This window comes from Danio rerio, chromosome 7, assembly GCF_052040795.2.
Source record: "Danio rerio strain M-AB ecotype USA chromosome 7, GRCz13ab, whole genome shotgun sequence".
Taxonomy (NCBI): Eukaryota; Metazoa; Chordata; class Actinopteri; order Cypriniformes; family Danionidae; genus Danio; species Danio rerio.
Window position 1 is genome coordinate 12,872,848 of NC_141027.1, and position 24,653 is coordinate 12,897,500.

The 24,653-nt window shown below is 35.8% G+C and overlaps 1 protein-coding gene and 1 long non-coding RNA gene across 3 annotated transcripts in view; one reads left to right on the forward strand and one right to left on the reverse strand.

Annotated features, from left to right (window-relative positions):
- sh3gl3a (SH3-domain GRB2-like 3a) overlaps positions 1–23,917 on the reverse strand; it is a 64,462-nt gene extending 40,545 nt beyond the window's left edge. Inside the window, exon 1 of one of the 2 annotated variants that reach the window (XM_087259842.1) lies at positions 23,697–23,917. In XM_087259842.1, the coding sequence (XP_087115968.1) occupies positions 23,697–23,741 (45 nt within the window). In that variant the 5' untranslated portion in view covers positions 23,742–23,917. 2 annotated transcript variants of the gene reach the window in all.
- The window catches only part of LOC148679675 (uncharacterized), a 162,273-nt gene that overhangs the window by 30,626 nt on the left and 106,994 nt on the right, over positions 1–24,653 (forward strand). The window lies entirely within an intron of this gene.

The window sequence follows — 24,653 nt, forward strand, 5'->3', positions numbered from 1 at the left end:
TAAGCGAGGTACGAAGAACAGACCCCAGTCTCCTTGAGGAGCTATTGTCTGTTTGTTTTTATTTTTTATTATTAAAAATGATCTAAATGTTTTTCAGTTCTCTGCCTCCTCCTTCCCGATGGCTGGTCTTCCAACTTTGTTACAACAATGTTTATTGCATTACTTTCTTGTCATCATGGCAAAGAAAAAAGAAATAAGTTATTAGAGATGAGCTATTAAAGCTATTATGTTTAGAAATGTGTTGAAAAAATCTTTGCATTAGGCAGATATTGGGTAAAAAAAAATACACAGGGGCTAATAATGTAGTTGGACTAATAATTCTGACTTTAACTGTATTTCTCGATTCTCAAAAATAAATCCTTGGACACATATTTCCAATAAGCGAGGGTTAAACAGTCATATTGCACAGCACAATCTATTCTATATAGAAACTCAACCGAAACAACAGTCTAGCTGGAGTCTGATGGTGATAATGACGAGTGAACACATCTGTGTGGCTCATAATAACACTCTGTGAAGGCAGCAGGAAAGCGGGACTCTATTACGGATCCAGTAGTGTTTAATTATCACTGCACATGATGAGAGACGAGGCGTGAGTGTGAAATCAACACGACGTCGCTGTGGTGTGAATCTCCTGACTCATTTACTGATTACACACTGCCTGGAGTCACGTCTCGTACTGAACACAAGATGCCACTCATAATATATCAGCAAAGTTCAATAACATGACAAGCGAGACGGGATATTCAATTAAATAATGATACTTTCTGGTGAAAGAAGAACAAATGATATACTTTTGAACAACAAGTATTGAGAAATTGCTCACAAAAAACACTGAGAATGAGGATTAAGAAAGCAAATCTATATGGTTTATTTATAAATGTATTAATAAATTTTTATTAGACCCTTATATTAGGCCCTTTAGTCATCAGTGGTCGCCACGGTGGAATGAACCGCCAACTATTCAAGCACATTTTTTTATATATATACATTTTATGCAGCGGATGCCCTTCCAGCCACAACCAAGTACTGAGAAACACTTTCGCAGTCACACTCATATACTACGGCCAATTTTGTTTACCCAATTTACCTATAGTACATATCTTTGGACTGTGGAGAAAAGTGGAGCGCCCGGAGGAAAACCCGCGCCAACACGGGGAGAACATGCAAACTTCACACAGAAATGCCAGCTGCCCCAGCCGGGACTCAAACCAGTGACCTTGCTGCTGTGAGGCAACAGTGCTAACCACTGAGACACCATACTGCCATGGTGTATTTAATTGGACTATTATTTAAAAAAAAAACCTGAAATGAATCTGAAATTAGTGGAATAAATTTAAATACAAATAATATAAAGATCATATAAAAAGCAGAATTTGGCCTTTAAAAACCAAAAATGCACATAAATGTCAAAACTAAAGTGAAATTAATAAATTAGACAAGGACTAAAATAGCTCAAATGAAAACTGGAATAGAGAAAATAATAATAATGCACAAAATACACTAATTAAAATTAAACAAATAAGTTAAAACATTACAATTACAAAAACTGAAACATAAAATTAAGCCAAATAGAAATGCAGAAATAACTGATGAAATACACATAAAAACTTAAAATACAATTCAAATACTATTTTTAGATTACGAAGGATTACCAAAAAATTTATTAAAATACAGAAATAACTTACAAACAAAATGAAACAAATAATTGTTTAAATTAATTAAAAAAAATACAATCAACAAAAGTTAATAAACATAAAAAATATTCAATTAAAATACAAAAATACAGTGGAGAGAGTATTGAGTATTGATCACGTCACCATTTTTCTCCAAAAACATATTTCTAATGCTGTGTTCACACAACATGCGGATGAAGCGCCAAGCATGAGTGATTTACATGTTAAGTCAATGCAAAGACACGAATAGACATCCTCCGGCGTAATTCCCGCGAATGAGGTGGATGAAGTAGCTCAGGTTGAGCGATTTCCGCGTTTGACAAATTGCTAAATTGAAAAATCTAAACTGCAATGGACATTCATGCCGCGTTAACCAATCAGGAGCTTTCTCTTGTAGGTGCATGATTATGTCGTAGCGCCTGTTGTTGGTGTCTCGAGGGGAAATCCTCTTACCGACACCGGACAACAGTTCAACAAACTGGGCTCGGTTCAGTCAAAAGTACAGCTGAAAACATCTATCATCCAAGTATAGATATTGGAGGAGTTGGTAAACTCACAGAGCTGGGTGCACCTCAAAAAAAAAAGATCCACTCAGACACAGCTCCGAATGAATCGAGGCAGTTTTTCAGCCTTCCTAAAGCATACAAAGCACAGCTAGTCTCTCAAAAAATCCATGTTAGCCATTTAGCATCGAAGCTAGAGTCAACAGGCAGACAGAAGCCCTGCCCATGACGCAAATTTGCATCTATTGTGAAGTTAATTCGACACGCGAATAAAGCAGATTTGACTCGCGGATGAAGCGAGTAAACTCAAAATGTTCAAGCATCTATTTACATGCGAATAGAGTTATTTATTCACACGCTCTCCATCTGGTGTAAACACAGCATAAAGGTGCTGTTGACTTAATTTTTTGACTGGATGTTGATAGCAAACAAAGAAATCCATATATGCAAAGAAAATAAATCTAATTAGTTAAAAATATTAGGTTATACGTAATTAAATGAAATGACGCAAAACAAGTACTTAACACATAAAGAAAGGTAGGTGTAGAAAGGCAGTGAAAACCCAGACAGCAGCTGAAATCTCTCAGTAGCTGTTCAGCAACACTCTGCCCTTCATCAGTGTAAATGAATAACAGCTGCTTCAGTCCAACATCTACATTATCAGGATGATGAAGATATAACCAGGGTGTACATTTCAGCAAGACAATGATCCAAAACACACCCAAGGAAACTCTCAAATGCTTTCAGAGAAAGAAAATCAAGTTGTGTGGCCCAGCCAATTACCTGACTTGAATCCAATTAAAAATACAAATTAAAGATCAGATTTGATAGACGAGACCAACAGAAACATCAAGATTTTGACACCCTGTTAAAGTCTGTGAAAAACTCACACCTGAGCAATGCCTGTGACTTCATTCTCCATATGAGAGGCGTCTTTAAGCTGCCATCACCATAAAAAAACTTTTATAAAGTATTAAGTACACGTGTGTGTGTTAAAAATGATACGCTTGTTTAAACTCTTTCTTTTTTGTTTGTTTAACATGCACAGATAAATGTAAACATATTCAGAAATTTTTTGATTTCATGCTATCTTTAAAAGAATCAAAAGGCAAATGAGTGAAATAAACAGAAGCTGCTGCAGTGAACAGAGAGCTTAGTAAAAGTCAAACATCTGAGGACACCGAGAAACTGAGTCACAGACTGAACGTTCTCTCAGAAGTGTAATTTCCTGCAGGGTTGCGGAATAAAAATACAGGGGTTTGTAAAAGAGCTTCACAGCACGAGAGCTCTGACCTTTTTTCCTCTCCGGAGAATAAAGACAATGCCACAGGATCAATGCAGCGGCTCTGACTGACGAGACCTCTTCCTTTACAGAAAAAACAACAACTAAACAATAAAATAACGACAACAAATGTGCGTTTCTTGTTCATGGGTGGAAACTATTTCCGATCTCTCATTTTCAAGAACCAATTCATCAATGCAGTTTTAATAAAAGCTGCAGAAAAACCAACCCAAGCTCATTATGGCTATGTACCCCAGTCAACATTTTTGGAGAGCGTCAAATACGTCCCAGGAGCTACATTTTTCTCTTCGTAAATCCAACAGTGGTCGCTGTGTAAGCTTTTTCAAATCTCAAATTTCTCTCGCGAGTACTATTCGAGCTCTTCTCACGTAAATCCACCAGAGACTGTTATTGACTGGCTGGCTGGCTGACTGACTGACAAGTCCACCGACATACGCGGTGAGCCACTGGTTAAATTGGTGACAGCGGAAAAGCAGTCCACACAGAGGTAAACCGTTAGCTGGTAAGTGAAAAAAAGGAACAGAAGCCAGCATCAATGTCATACCACCCGAAGTGATTGTTTTAAAGATGAAATGCAGCCATACATAGCTCTGGCTAGATAACTTGCGCTCTCCACAAATGTAGACAGGGGCACATATTCGCAATCACATATCACAGGCTGTGATGTGAAAAACAGAAACGCTCAGCACACTCCTAAATCTAACTTGCTTTAGAATAAAAAAGAAAATGAAACAATAATCTTAACAAAAAAATCAACTTGAAAACATTTCACACTGAATCAGCAGAAGGCAACTGAAAAATACAATTTAATTAATTAAAAAAATTATAATTTGGCATTTAAGATAATTAAGCATTTTAAAATTTGAAATGCTTTAAAACAGAAAAATAATTGTGAAAAGTATAATTGACTTTTTATAAAGTACAGTATAATTATAATTATGATAAATTAAGGTTTACTTTTTTATATACTTATACACACTTTATTAGGTACACCTGTGCAACTGCTCGTTAACGCAAATTTCTAATCAGTAATCACATAACAGCAACTCAATGCACTTAGGCATGTAGACATGGTCGAGACGATCTGCTGCAGTTACAAAGCGAGTATCAGAATGGGAAAGAAGGGTGATTTAAGTGACTTTGAATGCAGCATGTTTGTTGGTGCCAGACGGGCTGGTCTGAGTATTTCAGAAACTGATGATTTACTGGGATTTTCAAGCACAACCATCTCTAGGGATTACAGAGAATGGTCAGATATGAAAAAATATACTTTGAGTGGCAGTTCTGTGGGCAGAATATCAGAGGTCAAAGGAGAATGGCCAAACTGGTTTGAGCTGATAGAAAGGCAACAGTGACTCAAATAACCACTCGTTACAACAGGGGTCTGCTGAAGAGCATCTCTGAACGCACAACACATCCAACCTTGAGGCGGATGAGCTACAGCAGCAGAAGACCACACTGGGTACCACTCCTGTCAGCAAAATTTGGCACAGGCTCACCAAAATTAGGGTCAGAATTTGGCATCAACAACATAAAAGCCATGTATCCATCCTGCTTTGTATCAACGGTTCAGGCAGCTGGTGGTGGTGTAATGGTGAGGGGAATATTTTCTTGGCACACTTTGGGCCCATTATTACTAAATGAACATTGAGTCAATGCCACATATCTATTGTGTTTGCTTAATTGCTTTCCACCATAATATTTCAGACCGTTTTTTTGTTCAAAACTATCATAGTTCTGATGAGAAAGACTTCAGATAGGTCATAAATAAACACTTCATTGTAAAGTAGATGAGTGACGGCATTGAAAATACTTGTAAACGTTGCATTTTAAACATGTAAGCTTATTTTGGGCCTGTCTTTTTCCTACCACAACTATTTACTGGAGTGCAAAATTTCCTTTGGTGTTCTGAAAAGACACAACACAAAGCAAAACACTGCCTTTTGTTTTCTGTAAAACAGCTCTCGCCTTCACCTGTGGATCCTGCATAATTACATAAACACAGCGCGGTGGATCTGCACAAAAGCTGTGTTTCAATGGCTAGGCACAAAGGTAAAACGCAAGAAATTAAAACATTAGACAAAAACATCCTGGAAAAGGATTTGCAATGCTGATTACCTTTATACAGCATGCTATCAGCGAGATAAATCACTCTTTTTTAGTGACCATTGCGTAAAGTGTAGGGCGAAGGTGCAATTAAGACATGAAAAGCAGAATCTCCTTTCTTAAAAATGTGCACTGACATTACTAGTGCAAAACTTTTTGTGTTCGATCTTGAATACGAATTCGACTTAAATAATCACGATGCAGATGCGGATGATTCAGTATCAGTTCAGTAATCGAACATAATAATGCTCTAACTTGATTAATCACATTTATGATATGTAGAATATAAAGGCGAGGAAGGTGAGTGAGGCCATGTCCACGCGTACACGGGTATTTTTATAAACTAAACTAATGTCCACACAATCCACAAAATAGGGTTGTCGTGATTCCATTATTTAATCATACGATACTATACCAGATGAAGTATCATCATACCAAGTAGTATTGCGATACTGTAATTCATAACTCCAATTATAAAGAAAATGGTCAGAAAAACTATATTTTGTTATGATAAGTCTACTTGAATCTAACTCATAATTCCCTTAAGGCCAGTTTCATTTGCACCTCACTTTAATATTTATTCATTCTTTTTGTATATTTTATAAATAACTGGCCAACAAAATATACATTAGCATTAAAATAGAAATTATACTGAATGAAATTTCTTACAAAAAGAGCATTTTTCCAACAAAATCAGGCTTGATGAAGTGGTCAAAAATGATTTCAATGTTTCCTGTTACTGTTTTGGGTTTTTTATCGAATCCTTTTTGTTCAGTCTTGTCAGGTATTTATCCAAAGAATTCAAAATTTCACTAAGTGAGTCGCTCTTTTAAAGAGATTGTCATGGTTGTTTGTTCCTAAATCATATTAACAGGAACAGAAATGATCTTAACTAAAGAATTAGAAAGCTTGCAATAGGCTACTATAAATGGTGTGAAGTCTACGCAGTTTTGCAACCTTAAAGGACTCCACAGACTATTCAAATAAAATGGTCTATTGTTGCACAAACGTGCGAGCATTTTATGGACTTTTCCACATGCAACATTGTCTATTGTAGATAAACCATTTATGACAATACTACAGTTTACAAACTACAGTGGCACCAGCAGAATTTTAGAGCTATAGTATCGCGATACTACCATAGTACCGGTAAACCGCGCAACCTTACCCATGATCATTTCTTTGTAAATAGAGTTTTTCATTTCATTTGTTTAAATTACACTGAGAAAAAAAATCCCAGAAAAATAAAAGATCTATGAAAACATAAAAGAGCTATGGAGATTTTTTTTTTTACAGACATCTCCATTAGGCTTGAGGCGCCATAGGATTCTGACTGTAAGATAACCTTATTTTAGGCTTGGGCAGTAATACGGTAATATGGTATACCGTGGGATCTAAAAATATTACCGTTATACCGTCATAAAAACAATGCACTTAAATAGGAGACAAGAATTAAATAATAAAAATTATTTATTTTATGCCTACAAATGTGTATGCGTAATCGTCATGATGGGACAGTGTGGAGGAGAGAGAGAGAGGTGAGGTAAGATTTCGAGTCGCGCACCAAGTCACCTGCAGTGTGTGTGTGTGTGTGTGTGTGAGTGTGTGTGTGTAAATAAGAGAGCATGCTGTCTGTGTGTCACTTGGTGCTCTCTCTCTCTATGTGTGTGTGAATGAGAATGAGAGAGACAGAGACAGACAGACACACACAGACACAGACACAGACACAGACACAGACACACACACAGACACAGACACACACACACAGACACACACACAGACACACACACAGACACACACACAGACACACACACAGACACACACACAGACACACACACACACACACACACACACACACACACACACACAGCATCCACGTGGATACGTGGATACGTGGATACGTGCATGCTCGCTCGCTCGGGAGCGATGTTGTAACCATGCGACCACTTCCTTTTAAGTTACCGACCGCTCTATTCGCTTTATTCGGAAACACACACACGCACGCACGCAGTCCCCAGTCCGCCTACATACACAGCAAGCCACTGGGCAAACTGGTAACAACAGAAAACCCGTCCACACAGAGGTAAGCGGTCAGCAGGTGGCAATTATAAGGAGCAGAAGCCGTTGGCAGCGCCATAAAACCCCCTTAGCATTCATTTTACATAAGAAATAGCGAGTCATATCTCTGGCTACACTCTTCACGCTCTCCAGAAATGTAGACAGAAACCGGTTATCATCCCATTCCTATTCAATTGTCATCCGAACATTTGCTCTTCTGTACTTGTCAATGCTCTGATTGGTTTGTAATATTTTACGCAGATGCGCTGCTCAACAAAATCATCCCAATCAATCTAAAATGATTCATTCATTCCCATTAGAGCTGTCCATTTCATCAGATAAAATTATAATCTGTAAAGGATAAAGACAACATATTGCAATTCCAGCTTTTTTTCCCAATATCGTGTAAGTCTACTGAGGATCTATGGAGGTTTTTTTTTTTCAAACGTGACCGCAAGAAACAATAGCCCTCCAAATAGGGCTTTACACTCACGGTGTTCCCAAACTTCCATGCAGAAAACAAACCAGCAGTCCAAAACAGACTGTGGCCCATATAAGTGGTTTACATTCCACTGTGCGCTAGAATAACTCTAGTAGAGTCTGCTCTCCGCCATCTGCAGTAAAGCATTACTTTGCCAGCGGGCCGTGGGAGCACTTGCTAATGTGAGTAATAAACAGAGATCAGCCTCGTCACAATGATGGTGCTCTACAGGAGTGGGCGCTCGAATCGATAGGACGTAATCAATAATGAATGTGCCAGCAACTGAGCCGAAGACCGTGTAAACACATCTGTCGGTTAGTCTGAACTCTGCTGTTTTAATGTCAATATAAAGCACACATTCTCAGGATGTCACAGGACTGTGTGTGTTCTTTGCTTTATTTTCACTGTTGGTTTCAGATTTTGTACTAAACAGATTTTTAACAGCGAGGACCACAATGGAAACAAGCTCAGGGCTTTATTGTGTTTTTATCCTTGATGGTTTTTATTTCAAAATGTTTGGGATACTTGTATTTTTGTACAGCTTGTCTAAAATCTGTCAAATAAAAATTTAATTCAATTTAATTCAATTCTAACAACGTTTCAGTTTGGCTCACAATATTGGCTGTTTCTCAAAAACAGGTATGCAAAGTTCGGACTTGCGTTCTTGGAAGTTCAGACTTACCAAGTTCAGACATGGAAGAACAAACTACCGAGGATGTGAGGACACAAGTCGAGGACTTCTTCAAATGAAATGGCAGTGTACTTTATAACATCACTTACCTCACCATGGATTCATCGGTTTCACGGTACATTAACAATAAAATGATTTAAATATATAAAGCACTGCCTTATAATTAATATTATAAATATACATTTTTGATTTTAGAAAATGTACACATTAATTCATATACAGGGCTGATAGTGGAAAAAATTCCTGAGCCTGAACTTTTTTTCCTTGCTGATGTTTTAATTTAAACGCATTTATTATATGTATTCGTAGTCATACTTCCGTACTTCCGTACGTAATATAGTCATTTGACAGTACATGTCAGTCAAATTTATTGTGGCATGCTTATGTATGCCAGTAATGTCAGTGACACATGCCAGTGTCAGTGATCTTGTGACATGTGCCAGTAGGTGTCAGTATAAGCACGTTATAAGCACATTAATCTTATAAGTCTCTTTGCTTTAATATTTAAAAATCTTTATGCAAATGACACCTGTTATCTTACATGCATATATGTTATGAGTTTTCAACATGCATTTTATTATAACTTTTTAAAGGATATTATTTAAAATACCTTAAAATGAAAATAAGTTAAATAATAAAATAAATGAATGAATTAAAAACATAGAGAAGTCCATATTGTAGGGAACAAAGGAACTGCCAGGATGCAATAATATCCAGTACAACAGATAAGTGTAACCCCTCCCATACATAAGCATGCCACAATAAATTTGACTGACATGTACTGTCAAATGACTATATTACGTACGGAAGTATGACTACGAATACATAAAATAAATGCGTTTAAATTAAAACATCGTGGAGTAGCTCAGCAAATAAACTAACTTGCGACGCGATAAATTAGGTTAAAAGTCGCGTAATGATTAAATATGGTTTTGCTCATGTTAATTAATGTCATAGGCTTCGCCGGGTGTCGATGTCACTGCAGTGACATGCAGCGCGACACTCTGAGTGACACAGGTCACTACACATGTCACGAGCGAGTGACACATGACAGTGGAAAACCGGACGTGCCACCGGAAGTGTCACTACACTCAGTGGCATGTGCCAGTGTCATCTGTACGTCAGATGTCGTGTCGCTCCATGTTAAAACTGCTACTGTGAATCCGCGTTCAAGCGCACACAATAAGCTAAAACTCGCCCCAAGCACCGGCAAAAACAAATAACAATGAATGTGTCGAGGAAAGAGTAAGGACATATCTTAATTATTTATTAATAAACTTATTCTGAGTCAGTGTCGCAAAGATCCTGACTGGCAACCTTCTTTTGGACTCGCCTTTACAGTGAAATTCATCTTTACGGATTACATGAAGGAGTTTTTTTGTTTTCGATTTGTTTTATTTCGTTAAGTAATAATTTAAAGCTTTCTATAAATATATTTATTATGTCTGTGAGGCATATACATTTTGCTTCATTTTGTTAAGCGCTCCTGTTCAAAAACCAGACGACAGAAAGCGCATAATTTTGGTTTTCTTTATTTTATAAAAACGCTGTAACGTTTTTTGATGTATTACTCGTACTTTGTGAGCAAAAATGACGGATAACTTTAAATTGCTCCCACTGAAAAAATGCAAGTGATTGCTCTGGCGCCTCGATGTCCTGCAAGCTTTTTATAAGCAAACTATGCACCTAATAGCACACATTCTTTAACGTTTAAGCTACCATTGTTTTATACTTGAACTGTTTTATATCTTTTATTTTAGGCAAGTCGTGATGATCTGAGAAGGCAAACTGATCAAACAGACAATGATGGTCTTCCGCTGGGCGCTGTTCGTTAAAAAAAACAACAACAAAAAAACTTATTTTTAACGAATAAAAAATGCTCCAAACTTTTTTCTAAATAAGCTGAATAAAAAACGAAACTAAATATAAACACTTTGCCATTAGGCTACATACAAAACTGAACTATTTCATAGCTGAAACACTAAGTTGTTTAAGGAGAAGGGGGAAATATCTTTTTGTCCCGTCTATTGCTTCACCGTTATTTCGAGAATAAACCCAGCGTAAATATGCAGATGTCATTCCCAAAACATATCAGCGTATATGTGCCGAAAACGAAAGTTTCATACAAATTCTGAATGGATTATAGCCTGGAAAGTGCAAAGCACGCTCCTCTTATTATCACTAAAAAGCGTCACAAATCTTCATAGAGATCTCACAAAGATCCGTTATAATTTATAAAGCTCTCTAAATTACACAATCTTTTATTTACATGGCGTCTACACTCAAAAGATGATTCACGAGCACACAACATGGCACTTAATAAAAACCAATCCGGCGCTTTCAGCAGTGAGTGAATTCTGTGAATCTAGAGAAATGACAGATCAATATCCGTGAACCTGATTTTTTTTTCCCCGCAGCCACAGTACGCCGGAAATCCAGCGTGGTGCCGGAACGCTATCACCCCTGCATATAAATGTAAAGTAAAATGAGTTATTATACACAGACACGTCTTTGATTATCAGATTTAATAAACTACAATGGTAATCAAACAATTATATACACAATAAGAAATAAAGACATACACAATAAGAAATAAAGATTACGTCAAACAATTTGGTAAACAAAGACCAACTGCATATAACACGGTAACATAATTAAAGACGATTATAAAAGGTAACAAAATAATTCTGCCAAAATAATACACCTGAGAATAATAGATTTAAAAGACCAAAAACTGTCTGTTAAATATGCACAAAATGTATTAAATATCATGTTTTAACTACAATGGAATGATGAGATCCAGCGGTACATCCGAGATGGACTGGCCGATTAAGGCTGCTCTTGGCGGGGGAGGTGATGACGCAGCTCCCGCTGGCAGGCTGAGAGTCGGAGTTCGCATAAGCTCAGGCACATCTGGTCAAAGGGTCAAAGACGCGTTATCTTTGTGAATAAACTGCCGATTCGAGTTTAAAACAACTACATTCTCGCCTGAAAAACTGTTCAAACTTTATTTTGTGACACAGTAAAGGAGTATTTTAAAACTACCATTAGCTTTCACTGGTTACGCTGCAATGCATTCTGGGATATCTGGGCTTTGCAAGTTCGCACAAGTCACCTCTTGATGCATCCTTGGCCAAAGGGGCAGGAGCAAGTACATATCCGGGAATTTTATCTGTACTTGGCAAGATGTGAACTCTGAATTAGAACAGTACTTTGGCGACGGTTGATGTCATTTCACGAGGACACAAGAACACAAGTACAGACAAGAACGCATATTCAGAAACAGCCAGAGTTTTTTTTCATGCAGTGTGCTTTACGCAATGTGAAATACAGTTAAATTGTGGTTTTATGTTGTTATTACATTTAACACACATGATATATGCTTACTTTATAATGTACATTTACAGTGCTCAACATAATTGTGTACATATTAGCAGTGCTTAATTTGAGCCGGATCTTGCCGAATTCTATTCCGGAAAATGTCAGATATTCTTGTTTTGCTTTCTGGTAGTTATTTTAAGGGATCCGGCATTAACAAGTGCGTGTTGAATACCTGCATGTGTGTGTGAGAGCCCTCAACAATTATTGGCCCTCAACAATATTTTCAGCCAATCAGCTTTCTTATGTTTACAATAACACTCATTGGTTGGTGATTGTTTCGTGCACAATGAGCAGCGTAAATAAAATTATGGCATAGTGGCCTGCCTAAATAATATATGTTTTTTTTAAATGGCAGAGGCAGTCAAGCACATTTTAAAACCGCAAGTAAATCTGACAACGAGCCTGATCAAACGAGATCTTACAAAAATGAAACTGCGCAAATGGATCAGGATAGCAGGAGACAGAAGCAAAGCGATCTCAAGGCAGCCAGAGAATATGACAGAAGCTGTGGGCTCGTTTTGAAGATTACACTGAGTTAGTCATTTCATTATTTGTTTTTACTTGGCACATAATAGTGAACTGAATAATGATTGTTCATATGATTTATGTTTGTAGCTACATGTTTTTTATTATCCATGACTGACCTATAACGTTATGTGGCACAAAATTATTAAAGACCGTTCAGAAATGTGACGCTCTTTTTTTCTGCTATCACCATTTAACGTTATGTGACATCATGTTCCGGGAAAACTGAAATTGTGTGGCGGACATCGGTCATTGTAAGTTTTATTTCCTGGCTTTGCTCCGAGAATTATTAATTTACAAATTAAGCACTGCTTAATAATATTTTTATCAATTTCTCAATAAATATAGATCTTATATTTTGGTGCATTTGAACAAAACAGATTTATTAAATGGATATATTTATTAAAATACTATTTTAGTGACCGAACATCTTTAGAAACAGAATGAGAATACATTTAAATTCATATGAAATGTGGGACAAAAATTACAAACAACAAAATATTTCTTAAATTTTGCTCTTTTCTTTTTTCTATATCAAATTAAAGTAAAATATTTTTAAAAGGTATAGACAGTATCAACTTAAGCACTAAAAAAAAAAACCATACCAACAAATAGAAAGGTAAATAATAGTGTGACTTTAAAAAAACTACAATTGTACAATCTGTAATCACACAATACACTTCTTTGAACTTAGGAAAGGAAAATAATTGCTGGACTCAGTCTGCATTTGACAATAAAACATTTTCTTAGATATATTTCCTATTTTATTTAATATTTTTCGTCAATACAAATTTGGCTGTGCTAGTTTTTGGACCGTTATCACGAGTTATTTTGATAGATTAGCTGCAGATTTGGCTTCAGTACTGACTAATCTAACGTACAAGCACAAATATAATATTGTAAAGCTTCCTTTAGAAAATATTAATTTAAATGAGAGATTTGGGAGGGGTGTACTTGTATACTTAGGTGTGAGCTGTGGACTATGTGCACCTGGAAAGCATGCGTGAGTGTGTTGTGCCCCTTGCCTTCTATAGTGTTTGGGCCTTTGACAAACATAAACCAGAAGTGTATTGTGTCTAATAAAAGAGCTAAAAATAAGTTGATACTTCAAATAATATTTAAATGATCCTTTGTCAAATAATCATGTTTGGGTCTTTTACAAACATTTAGCAGAAGTGTTGGGTCAGACTGTAAGAAAAAAAGTAAAGTATTTACAGTAATTACAATATCAAGAGACAACTACATTTCCATTTAATCCATGCGTGTAATTCAGACTAAATGACTTTAAAGAAAGCCAATAAACTCCTCTGAGCTTCTCCCTTACAGGATATTTCTAATAGTAAACAAAACCCTATTAGAGTGAACAAGTGTGAGTTATTCAGCTTAACATAAAAAAGTGCATTTTCTTTTTTTCAGCATAATTTATGCGAATAAATTAATTTAAAAAGACCTTTGCACTTACTGCAACTTTAGTAAACAACATCATTTTGCATGTTTTATCAAAAACTCACACTATCAATCATGCCTATCCCTGATTCATGTTGACATCTGGCTACTAAATTACTCTGATTTCCTTGACAAAAAAAATTATAAAAAATCCCTTCAAACACTACTTGCTTTTGTTCCTGAAGAATTCAGATTTTCTGAGAAACAATCTGTAAAAGTGAAACTCACAACAGATTCATGCGGGGATCTGTTGAATACAGTGGGAATCGAGGAAAACAGTACAATATTACAGGCAAGTTCTTGCCTGCCCGGTGCTTCCCGGATCAAAATCTGTTTAAACAATGATGTCAACTAATGACAACTAGTGAACTTTGTATTAGAAAATGACTACTGGAGTGCCAGACAAAGCAGTTAAGATGAACATGAGAAATGGTTAGCAAAATATTATAAAATTAAGCAGAATATTGGTTTTTAACTAAAATGTAATTTCCAACAATGCTTAAGTTCATAAATAAGGTGTTTACTTGCGTCTCTAAGCTAACTACTGATTGTATCTAACATTGGTAGGTTTGATGCAATAACCAAAATATCAATATATCGCACAACACATAGACATAACCTCAATTTTTAGAATATCAGCCATCAGAGTTGGGTGTACGCTGTCCTGTATTCTAATTACATTTTCACGCAAGCAGCATGACACACTCAGATTCATTCATTCATTTGTTTCCTTTTCGGCTTAGTCCCTTTATTAATCTGGAGTCACCACAGCAGATTGAACCACCAACCCATCCAGCATATGTTTTACGCAGCGGATACCCTTCCAGCTGCAACCCATCACTGTGAAACACCCATACACACTCATTTACACACATACACTACGATCAATTTTAGCATACTCAATTAACCTATACCACATGTCTAATAAAATTAGTGTTATCGCAATCATGTATGAATATCTTTAGCCCCGCCTCCCCAGTACTTGCTGTTCTATTATTGGCTACAGCAGCCCAAAGGTGAACTCGGAACTGAAAATAAATACAAATGGTGGATAAAAGAGGAAAAATACAACAGCCATATTAAGAATACCTGCTGAGGTTTACAATTATTCACACTGTTTTTAAGACTAAGGGCTCTATTTTAACAATCCAAGTCTAAATCGTATGGCGCAAAAGCGTTAAGGGTGTGTCCGAATCCACTTTTGCTATTTTAAGGATGGAAAAATACGCTCTGCAGCGCATAGTCTAACAGGGTTGTGCTTATTCTCTTAATGAGTTATTTGAGTGTTTTGAGCAAAACGAGCATTAAACCAATCAGAGTCTGATCTCCCATTCCCTTTAAGAGTCAGTTGCATTACGCTATGGTGTATTAAGCAAGGTGTATGCGTTTAAGGCGCATAACTAACGCACTCTGCACTTTACTTTAGACTTGCTTTCAGCTGGTCAATTGCGCCGTCTTTTTTAGTTCCTCAAAAAAAGCAATAGGGCGAGGCAGTGGCGCAGTAGGTATTGCTGTCGCCTCACAGCAAGAAGGTCGCTGGTTCGAACCTCGGCTCGGTTGGCATTTCTGTGTGGAGTTTGCATGTTCTCCCTGCCTTCGCGTGGGTTTCCTCCGCGTGCTCCGGTTTCCCCCACAGTCCAAAGACATGCAGTACAGGTGTATTGGGTAGGCTAAATTGTCTGTAGTGTATGAGTGTGTGTGTGGATGTTTCCCAGAGATGGGTTGCACCTGGAAGGGCATCCGCTGCGTAAAAAACTTGCTGGATAAGTTGGCGGTTCAATCCGCTGTGGCGACCCCGGATAAATAATAAAGGGACTAAGCCAACAAGAAAATGAATGAATGAATGAATGAAAAAAGCAACACGCCAACAATGCGCCTTAACACAGCTTCACTTTCAGACCAGCACACTGATGAGTCCACAAAGTGGTGCAAATGTATTTGCTATTTAAACTATGTGGCAAAAAAAAGGGGGAAATTAGAGTTGCGTTGGACTTGCACCTTTTGTATGATAGGGCTCTAAATGTTTGCACCTAGACACCTTTTTTTAGTCTGGACTATAAAACTATATGAATATAAACTATATATATGAACTATAAAATTAATTTGATCTAATATATATAACCTGTTTAGTTCATTAATAAACATGACTGATAAAAAGTATAATTTTTCTAGGAAAATGTTATAACACAAGTAATATCATTATCACAATACTTAACAACAATATTGCATATTTTTCCAGTATCGAGCATCCCTATTGCAGTCTGTCATTGCAAATAATCTTTATTGGAGGTGTCAATATGGTAAAAAAAAATAAATAAAAAAAATTTAATTTTAATTTTTACCATAAATTCAGATATTTTCATGGTGGTGCCTAACTTTGTTAAACATGTTACTTTTTTCTAGTTCTTGTTACTTCACATTTTTTCTCACTTATTATTATTATTATTATTATGTTTAGAATGAACATATTCACATTCTGATTACGATGACTAATTAATTATTCAATTGTTACAATTACTATAATTATATGAAATGTTCTTTAGATTAAAACATCATGTGTCCTTCGAAACAGCATACTTGCATTATGATGTCCTTCTGGCATTAAAGAGCCTAATAAGTGGCATAAAATGGTCTTAAAAAGTTTAAGTCGCAATAAATTTTGATGCATTATATAACACAACATAAATTGGATATTGTGACAGGCCCACTCATAGGACACATGTGCTTCAGCCTATTTTTTTGAAACTGCACAACAACTCACTGCTACATATATTTGACTGCAGTTTCTAGGTAAAATGAACTCTAAGGGCAGTATGACACCAAAAAGTGTGTTCCTTTTCACACTAATGATGTTAACAGGGACATGTTATTGATGAATAAAGCATTGCTTTAGTGATGTTCTTTGCACAGCACAAAATAAATACCACAAAACAACTTAAAAATAATTTGCAATGGGATGCATTTAATGGAATACAAAATTAATTTTATTTTGTAGATTTTTTTTTGGTAATTTCCGTTGAGCATGTGAATGCAATGGCTAATCATTAGTGTTTAAGCTCAACAGCGCTCGAATATAAGCTGGAAATTGACGTTTTTTTTACATTTCTGTACCGAACTCGATACTTTTAACCCTAATTTTTGTCCGATCACACCAGAACTGTATGTCTGCCATTACAGCACAGTGTGAATGCAAAATCTGGTGAAGCAACTGTAAGCTACTGAAGCTCACCCATGATTGAACTCATTTCAATACTGAAAGTGTGTGCCTAATGTTAGGGAGATTACTGTGATAAAATGAGTAGTGCAATGTGAATGCAGCATGTCATGACTCGCTCTGTTTGGGGTTGCGTTTCCTTGTAATATGTCACTTTTTATGAAAAAATAATGTGTATATTGCCTCAGGGTCCATGGAAACGTCACCAGCACAAGTCTGAAATCCTGCAGTATAGAGAGAAAAAGCTTATTCACTTTGGAAAATATCCACTTTTTTATTCCTTCAAAACATGTGTGCTAATGTGCCATCATAATATTTTTTAAAAACACAATCTGCAGATTTGTCGGTGGGCACAGCGTGCGGTTCAAAAACAATACAACGGGAAACAAAAGGCCATGCTGATTAAGTAAGGCTGCGTGTGTTCAAAATCCATTTACTGGTTTGTTTAGGTGATGATTTGTGCAATAATGTGGCTGATCAAAAAATAGAGAATTTTAATAAACAGTCAGCAAAATTAACACTGACTAAATGATTTAAGAGGATAAGGGTGCTTTCACATCTGTAGCTCGGTTCATTTGGTCTGGACCAAGGGCAATAAATGATACATTGTTGCATTTTCTGCCACACTGATTGCTTTGGCAGGGCTCGAAATTAACTTTTTTACTTGGTAGCACCGGTGCTCCCAACTTCAAATATTTAGGAGCACCAAAATAAATTTAGGAGCACCTGAAAAAATTTAGGAGCACCCACCAAAAATGAATGAGCACAGCTGCAAATTGTTTTTAAGGGATTTATTGTATTTTAAAACAACATTAATAGGACTGACAAAACCCAGAAACAACTATCTAACTAATGCTGCGAAGACATTAATATTTGTGTGCAATAATTCCAAAATGAATGTCTAATAATTAGGCCATAGATTATTAATGATGATAAAAAATGACAATAATAGTAACAATGAATTCCATTTCTCATTATGATACTGCCTTGAATGTGCATGAATGTAGGTTATCTGCTATAAAAAGTCTGTTACTTTATGAAAAATAATTGTATAGTTTGCATCAAACAAAAATGAAGCATTGCAGTAAGAAATATTTTTTTGCACTGCTGTTTTTATATGCATGTCAATTTAATAAATAATATTTCTGCTACAAAACAAACAAAAGTTTATAATAAATCATTCAATTCAATGGTGAAAGCTGCAAAGCAGTCATCAGTAAATAAATATAAAAATAATATACACCTCAAAAAAGAATAGATAAGAGAAAGTAAGTAAAGTCTCACTTCTATCACTCTTTAAAAGTTTTGGTTTCAGTTTGTGTCTATTTAAAGGTTCAGTCTGAGATGATCTTCATTTTTCTGTGTTAGTGGAAAAGCTGGCGAGTCAGCCGACCCAATTTATGAGCAGGCAGAGCAGGTTTCTTGCGCTAACCATCGGCGCAATACCGGTCTTTGTTATGAGCCCCAGTTTCAGTGTTAACTTAGTAAAGGCGAGCTTCTTTGGCGATAATATGTACAGTGTTAGATTTGACTTTTAGCGGACATTTGCGCTGAACACGCAGTGAATGCAACGCATGGAGATTCGGGCACCTTCTCCAAGAAGCGCGTACTCGATTGATCTCAGCTGGCGGATCATTATTCACCACGTGACGTGTCATGATCGCTTTCATCTGCGCCTCAACTTTAGGTGGGGTTTGCAAACCTGTGTGCTTTAAGTTTTCACTCTTCAGCCGTTTGCATTTCCTGTGGTCATAAAAGCTCCTTCCCTGTCATCTGACAGCGGAATACCTTGAGTGAATGACAGCTAATATGAACCAAAATAGCGGCAGGGAAGAGCGATTCAGCACGTTTTTACAAAAAATCTAAACAGGTCGCACTACAACCATTATCTGCAGTCGCACTAATGCTCCCATATATATTACGAGGTTGCATAGATTAATTTTCGGGCGCATATGCGACCAAAATGGTCGCAATTTCGAGCCCTGCTTGGTTTGAACCAGTTGAAAAGAATCAAAATGCAGTCATCTGACAAAACCCACATCATTCATAGGCCAGATGTTGTTGAACGTATTTCCTCAACTGCTTTTCGATTGATTAGAATTCACGTGCGGACAAAATGCCAATGAACTCCCGCAACAAACCGGCAGGCACAAAATGTTGCTTTTGACTATGGAGCTACAACTGCGCTGGCTGATTGCATCCCTGCTCATAGTATACTATATAGTTTGTGTACATCACTTTAGAGAAACTATACATTTCGAGAATGAAGCGTAGCTGCAGCTGTAAAACAATGTTTTAATGCATCGCAAACGGCGAAGACACATCGCACGTCACTTCAGGAGGAGGCATGAATTAATTTAGCTAAACTGGAACAGATTAAAAAAAATGTGTTTTGGTGTTTCGTAACCCTTTAATTATAACTTTTTTTACAGTTTTTCTCAGTGTCTTTGGTGCATTTCTCACAACACTATTTACAATTACACAACAGTGATTGCTTTTCTCAAAAGAATTAGCACAAACTGCAAAACCTAGTTGATAACCTGTAAAATTGTCTCGCTTGCTCAAAATGGATAGTTCATTCCTCAAAAGCAAGCATTGATGATTGATTTTGGTGACACTTGCTCAAGACAGCACTAGATACTATTTGCACAGCCATTTGAAAACTACAGTAAAGATAAACATCACTGCATTTAGTGAAGTTTCTGAGAACAAGACACTGAATACTGTATGCTTCACATTTTTCTGCATTTGCTTTTTACAATTTTAATTTATTCACAGCAGTGTGCAAAATAATAAATACACCCTATTATTTACAACAAAAACATAATCTTCTTTTGAAGTTTAAATATAATTTGGCAAAACTGGCATTGGGCGGGTGAAAGGGAAAAACAAAGACAGACGTTCCGTGGAATATCTGACTTCAGCATTGTTTTTCAGATAAGCAAGAATGTTTATTTAGCATGTTTCTTAAATATCTGCAAACATATTATGGTATTTTTATGTTTTAGAAGAGGTAAAATCCTACAGACATGACCTTTTAGCATTCTAAATCTTACAAAATAAAACAAACAAAAAAAAAAGCATAATTGTAGATGTAAAAAATCTAATTATTAATTTAACATTAATCTGATTCCCTAGTTTCATTTTTTGTGCATAACAATCAACAGATTTTGAACCCGTCTGCCTAATTATGCATATAATGTTAATTAATAGTTATGCAGACTGTGAAGCCTTATCCACTGCATTCATTTTGGTAACCGGAGTTGCAAATAACAGGAATTAAATTGTGACCTCTATAATTTGACGTGTGCGGTTGAGGTAGCAAGATCTGATCCAACTATTAAAGCCCTAAACCACCTGCTGCCCAAGTTATTGCAAAACATTAATCAGGTAAAGAGCGATCTGACAGCTCTCCATAACAAACACATCCTCCACTGAAAGCGGATGCTAAATTCAGAATGGCTGAACAAAGAAGACTTCACATGCAGAAGTGAAAGTGCAAAACAAAGAGTCTGAATGTGTCTGTCTGCCTGCCAGCTGGTAAAATATGCTGTCTTTGACAAAACAGCTGGGCTTCATAGTTTGATGTGTCAGAAAAAATATTATTTTAAATAACTGAAGTAGCAAGGAAACAGAAAATATTTTCTTCATTCCAGTTAGATACGCAGATGGACGCGAGATTGTATTCTTTAATCAGACTAAATGCAACAAGTTTCACTATAGAAGATCCAGTTGACATTGATGACATTCGCAAGGATGAAAAAACTAAATAAATCAATTATTTTTTGGATGAATGATTCAGAATATGAAAACAGTTGGGGTTTTAATGACATCTGTTTTTGTCTCATTAATAAAAAAAATATTATTAAATATATTATTAACATACAGTTATATTTTAAGAACATTAGATATGCATTAAATATTTGTCTATTTGTCTAATATCTGTGTGCATTTATCATGATTTTATTCATTCAGATACCTAAAACATGAAATTGTTAATTCAAATATAAATCATAATTTAAAAAATATGTTATTTAAAATATACTGATTAAAATAATTACTCTAAACTGATAATAAACATATACAGAGATATACATTCACACAAAAAATTTAAAGAGCTAGCAACTTCTTAGTAGGTTTTAGGGAGTAAAAGTCAAATTTGTTTATCACAGATCTCCTGGTCACAAGTGACATCATATCAATACTGTTATCTTAACCAAAAATGACAACATCATGCAACATGATAACGCCTCCACACTTTTAATGGGCATCCCCCATGTTGAAGAACATGATTATGATAACTGATGAATATTATATATAAAAATAATAATACAAATTAAGGAACACAATCACAACTATCATTTAAGCAGCCATCGCAGTACAATGCGATAAAATGTATGCAACCTGTATTTTTGTACTTTTATCAGGATTTTATTCATTTAGACGCCAGGAAACAGCTGTATTTTAATTCTTAATGTTTTTATCGTTACTACGAATTATCAAAAAATGCAGTATAGTACATTTATTTACAAAAACAATATTGTGGGTGCAACATTTTTTGTACGTTTATCAGGATTTTATTCATTCAGACACCTGGAAACATAGAAGTCTTAATGTTTTTATCGTTACTACAAATTGTCGAAAAACGCTGTATAGTAAATTGGTTTACAAAAATGGGTGTGCAACATGTATTTTTGGTATGTTTATCAGGATTTTATTCATTATAATTTGTATTCTTATTCTCAATATTTTTATAGTAAATACAAATTGTCAAAAAACGCAGTATATTACATTTATTTACAAAAACAATATTGTGGGTGCAACATTTTTTGTACGTTTATCAGGATTTTATTCATTCAGACACCTGGAAACATTTGTATTTTATTTCTTTATGTTTTATTGTTACTACAAATTGTCGAAAAATGCAGTATAGTACACTTATTTACAAAAAAATGTGTGTGCAACTTGTATTTTTTGTACGTTTATTATAATTTTATTCATTCAAACACCTGGAAACAGTATATTTTTGTACATTTATCATTATTTTATTCATTCAGACACCTGTAAACACTTGTATTTTATTTCTTAATTACATTAATTTACAAAAAATGTGTGTGTAACATGTGTTTTTTGAACGTTTATTGTGATTTCATTCATTCAAACACCTGGAAACAGTTGTATTTTAATTCTTATTGTTTTTTATCGTTACTACGAATGGTTTAAAAACGTAGTATAGTACATTTACTTACAAAAACAATATTGTGGGTGCAACATTTTTGTACGTTTATCAGGATTTTATTCATTCAGACGCCTGGAAACAGTTGCATTTTAAGTCTTAATGTTTTATTGTTACTTCAAATTGTCGAAAACCATAGTATAGTACATTTATTTACAAAAAAACGTGTGTGCAACATGTATTTTTGCATGATTATCAGGATTTTATTCATTCACACACCTGGAAAATTTTGTATTTTAATGCTTAATGTTTTTATCGTTACTACAAGTGGTCGAAAAACGTAGTTTAATACATTTATTTACAAAACAATGTGTGTGCAACATGTATTTTCTACATTTATCAGAATTTTATTCATTCAGACACCTGGAAACATTTGTATTCTGATTCTCAATGTTTTTATCATTGAATGGTTGAAAAACGCAGTACAAGTTAGTACATTATTTACAAAAATAAACCTATTTATACATTTATTTACAAAAAAGGGGTGAGTGCAACATGTATTTTTGGTACATTTATCTGGATTTTATTCATTCAGACACCTAAAAACATTTGTATTTTAATTCTTATTGTTTTAAAATTGCTACAAGTTGTCTAAAAACGCAGTATAGTACATTTATTTACAAAAATAAATATTTATTTACAAAAATAAATGTTTGTGCAACATTGTTTTGTACATTTATCAGGATTTTATTCATTACTAGTTGTATTTTAATTCTTAAAGTTTACATCGTTACCAAAAAAAGGTCGAAAACTCAGTCTAGTACAAAAAAATAAAGCTATTTATACATTTATTTACAAAAAGCGTGTGTGCAACAACGCGTAGTTACGTCACAACGAAGCGAGATATATAAACAAAAGCGCTGAGGGAAATGTAGCAAAGTTGAAGGAAATTTTCAGATGAGAAGTGAAGCGGCTCTGAGGCGGTTCAGCCGCTCTAACGGGCCTCTTAAAACACAAAAGCCCAGCAGAACACTTCAGCCAACACAATACACGAGCTCTTTCTGCAAATCCACCTGTTAAAGCCTCTAAAACTCGGGTTTTAAAACATAAACAGCACGATTCGGGCGTCTCCTTACCTGACTCGCTTTGTGCAGCTGCTTCTTAAACCCCGCCACCGACATCCTTAAAACAAGCCGAAACACGAAATAAGGCGAAAAGAAAACGTTCGAGGGGCCAAAAATGCTGATATAATCCTTCCCAAGCGCATAAAAACAGATGTATGAATCGCTTTCGGGTTATTTCACCGCCGCTGGGAGAAGATGGTCCTGCATTTCGCGGTGGGTTTTCTTCTTTCCTCACTGACAAGTGCTGCTGGTCGGTTATGTTTGTTTCGAGGATTCTGATTGGCGGAGAGCCGCATACGTCACGGCAGCATCTCGGAGAACCCCTTCACTGTGGATGGACGTCTTTAACCTTTGGCTTTAATGAGTGATGATTTATTTATCTACCCGTTTTGTTTATTTTGGTTTTTATTAGGCTATTTTTATCCATGACATATTGTTCGGCGTGTTTGTATTGTTTGTATTTTTTCTTAATAAAAAAAACACTATATATCAAGGCTTTGGCAGGAACACGAGGGAGATTCTCTGGAAATGCGAGAGCTCGAACATCCATCCGGGAAACAGATGGCGACTCTCCAACGCACTTTTTAGACCTTGATCCAGAGTCCAGAGTGTCGTGTAAATGTTTGCGATTTTGTGAGGAGCAAAATAGCGGGATATAAATGTGTGTGAAACTGTGATTTGGTGTGTGTGTGTGTGTGTGTGTGGTGTGTGTGTGTGAAGTATCCACAGGACATTTATAGAGTCCTCTGCTGCCCCCTGGCAGCCCTTCAGTCGCAATACTGTTCCTAGAAGGAACACGCTGTTCCTTCTATGCAAATAAATCTATTGTTGTGGTGTCCAGACCACCAGTGAAAACCAGACAGCTGATCCCCTCATTTAACACAATTACTTCATTATCTATCTATCTATCTATCTATCTATCTATCTATCTATCTATCTATCTATCTATCTATCTATCTATCTATCTAT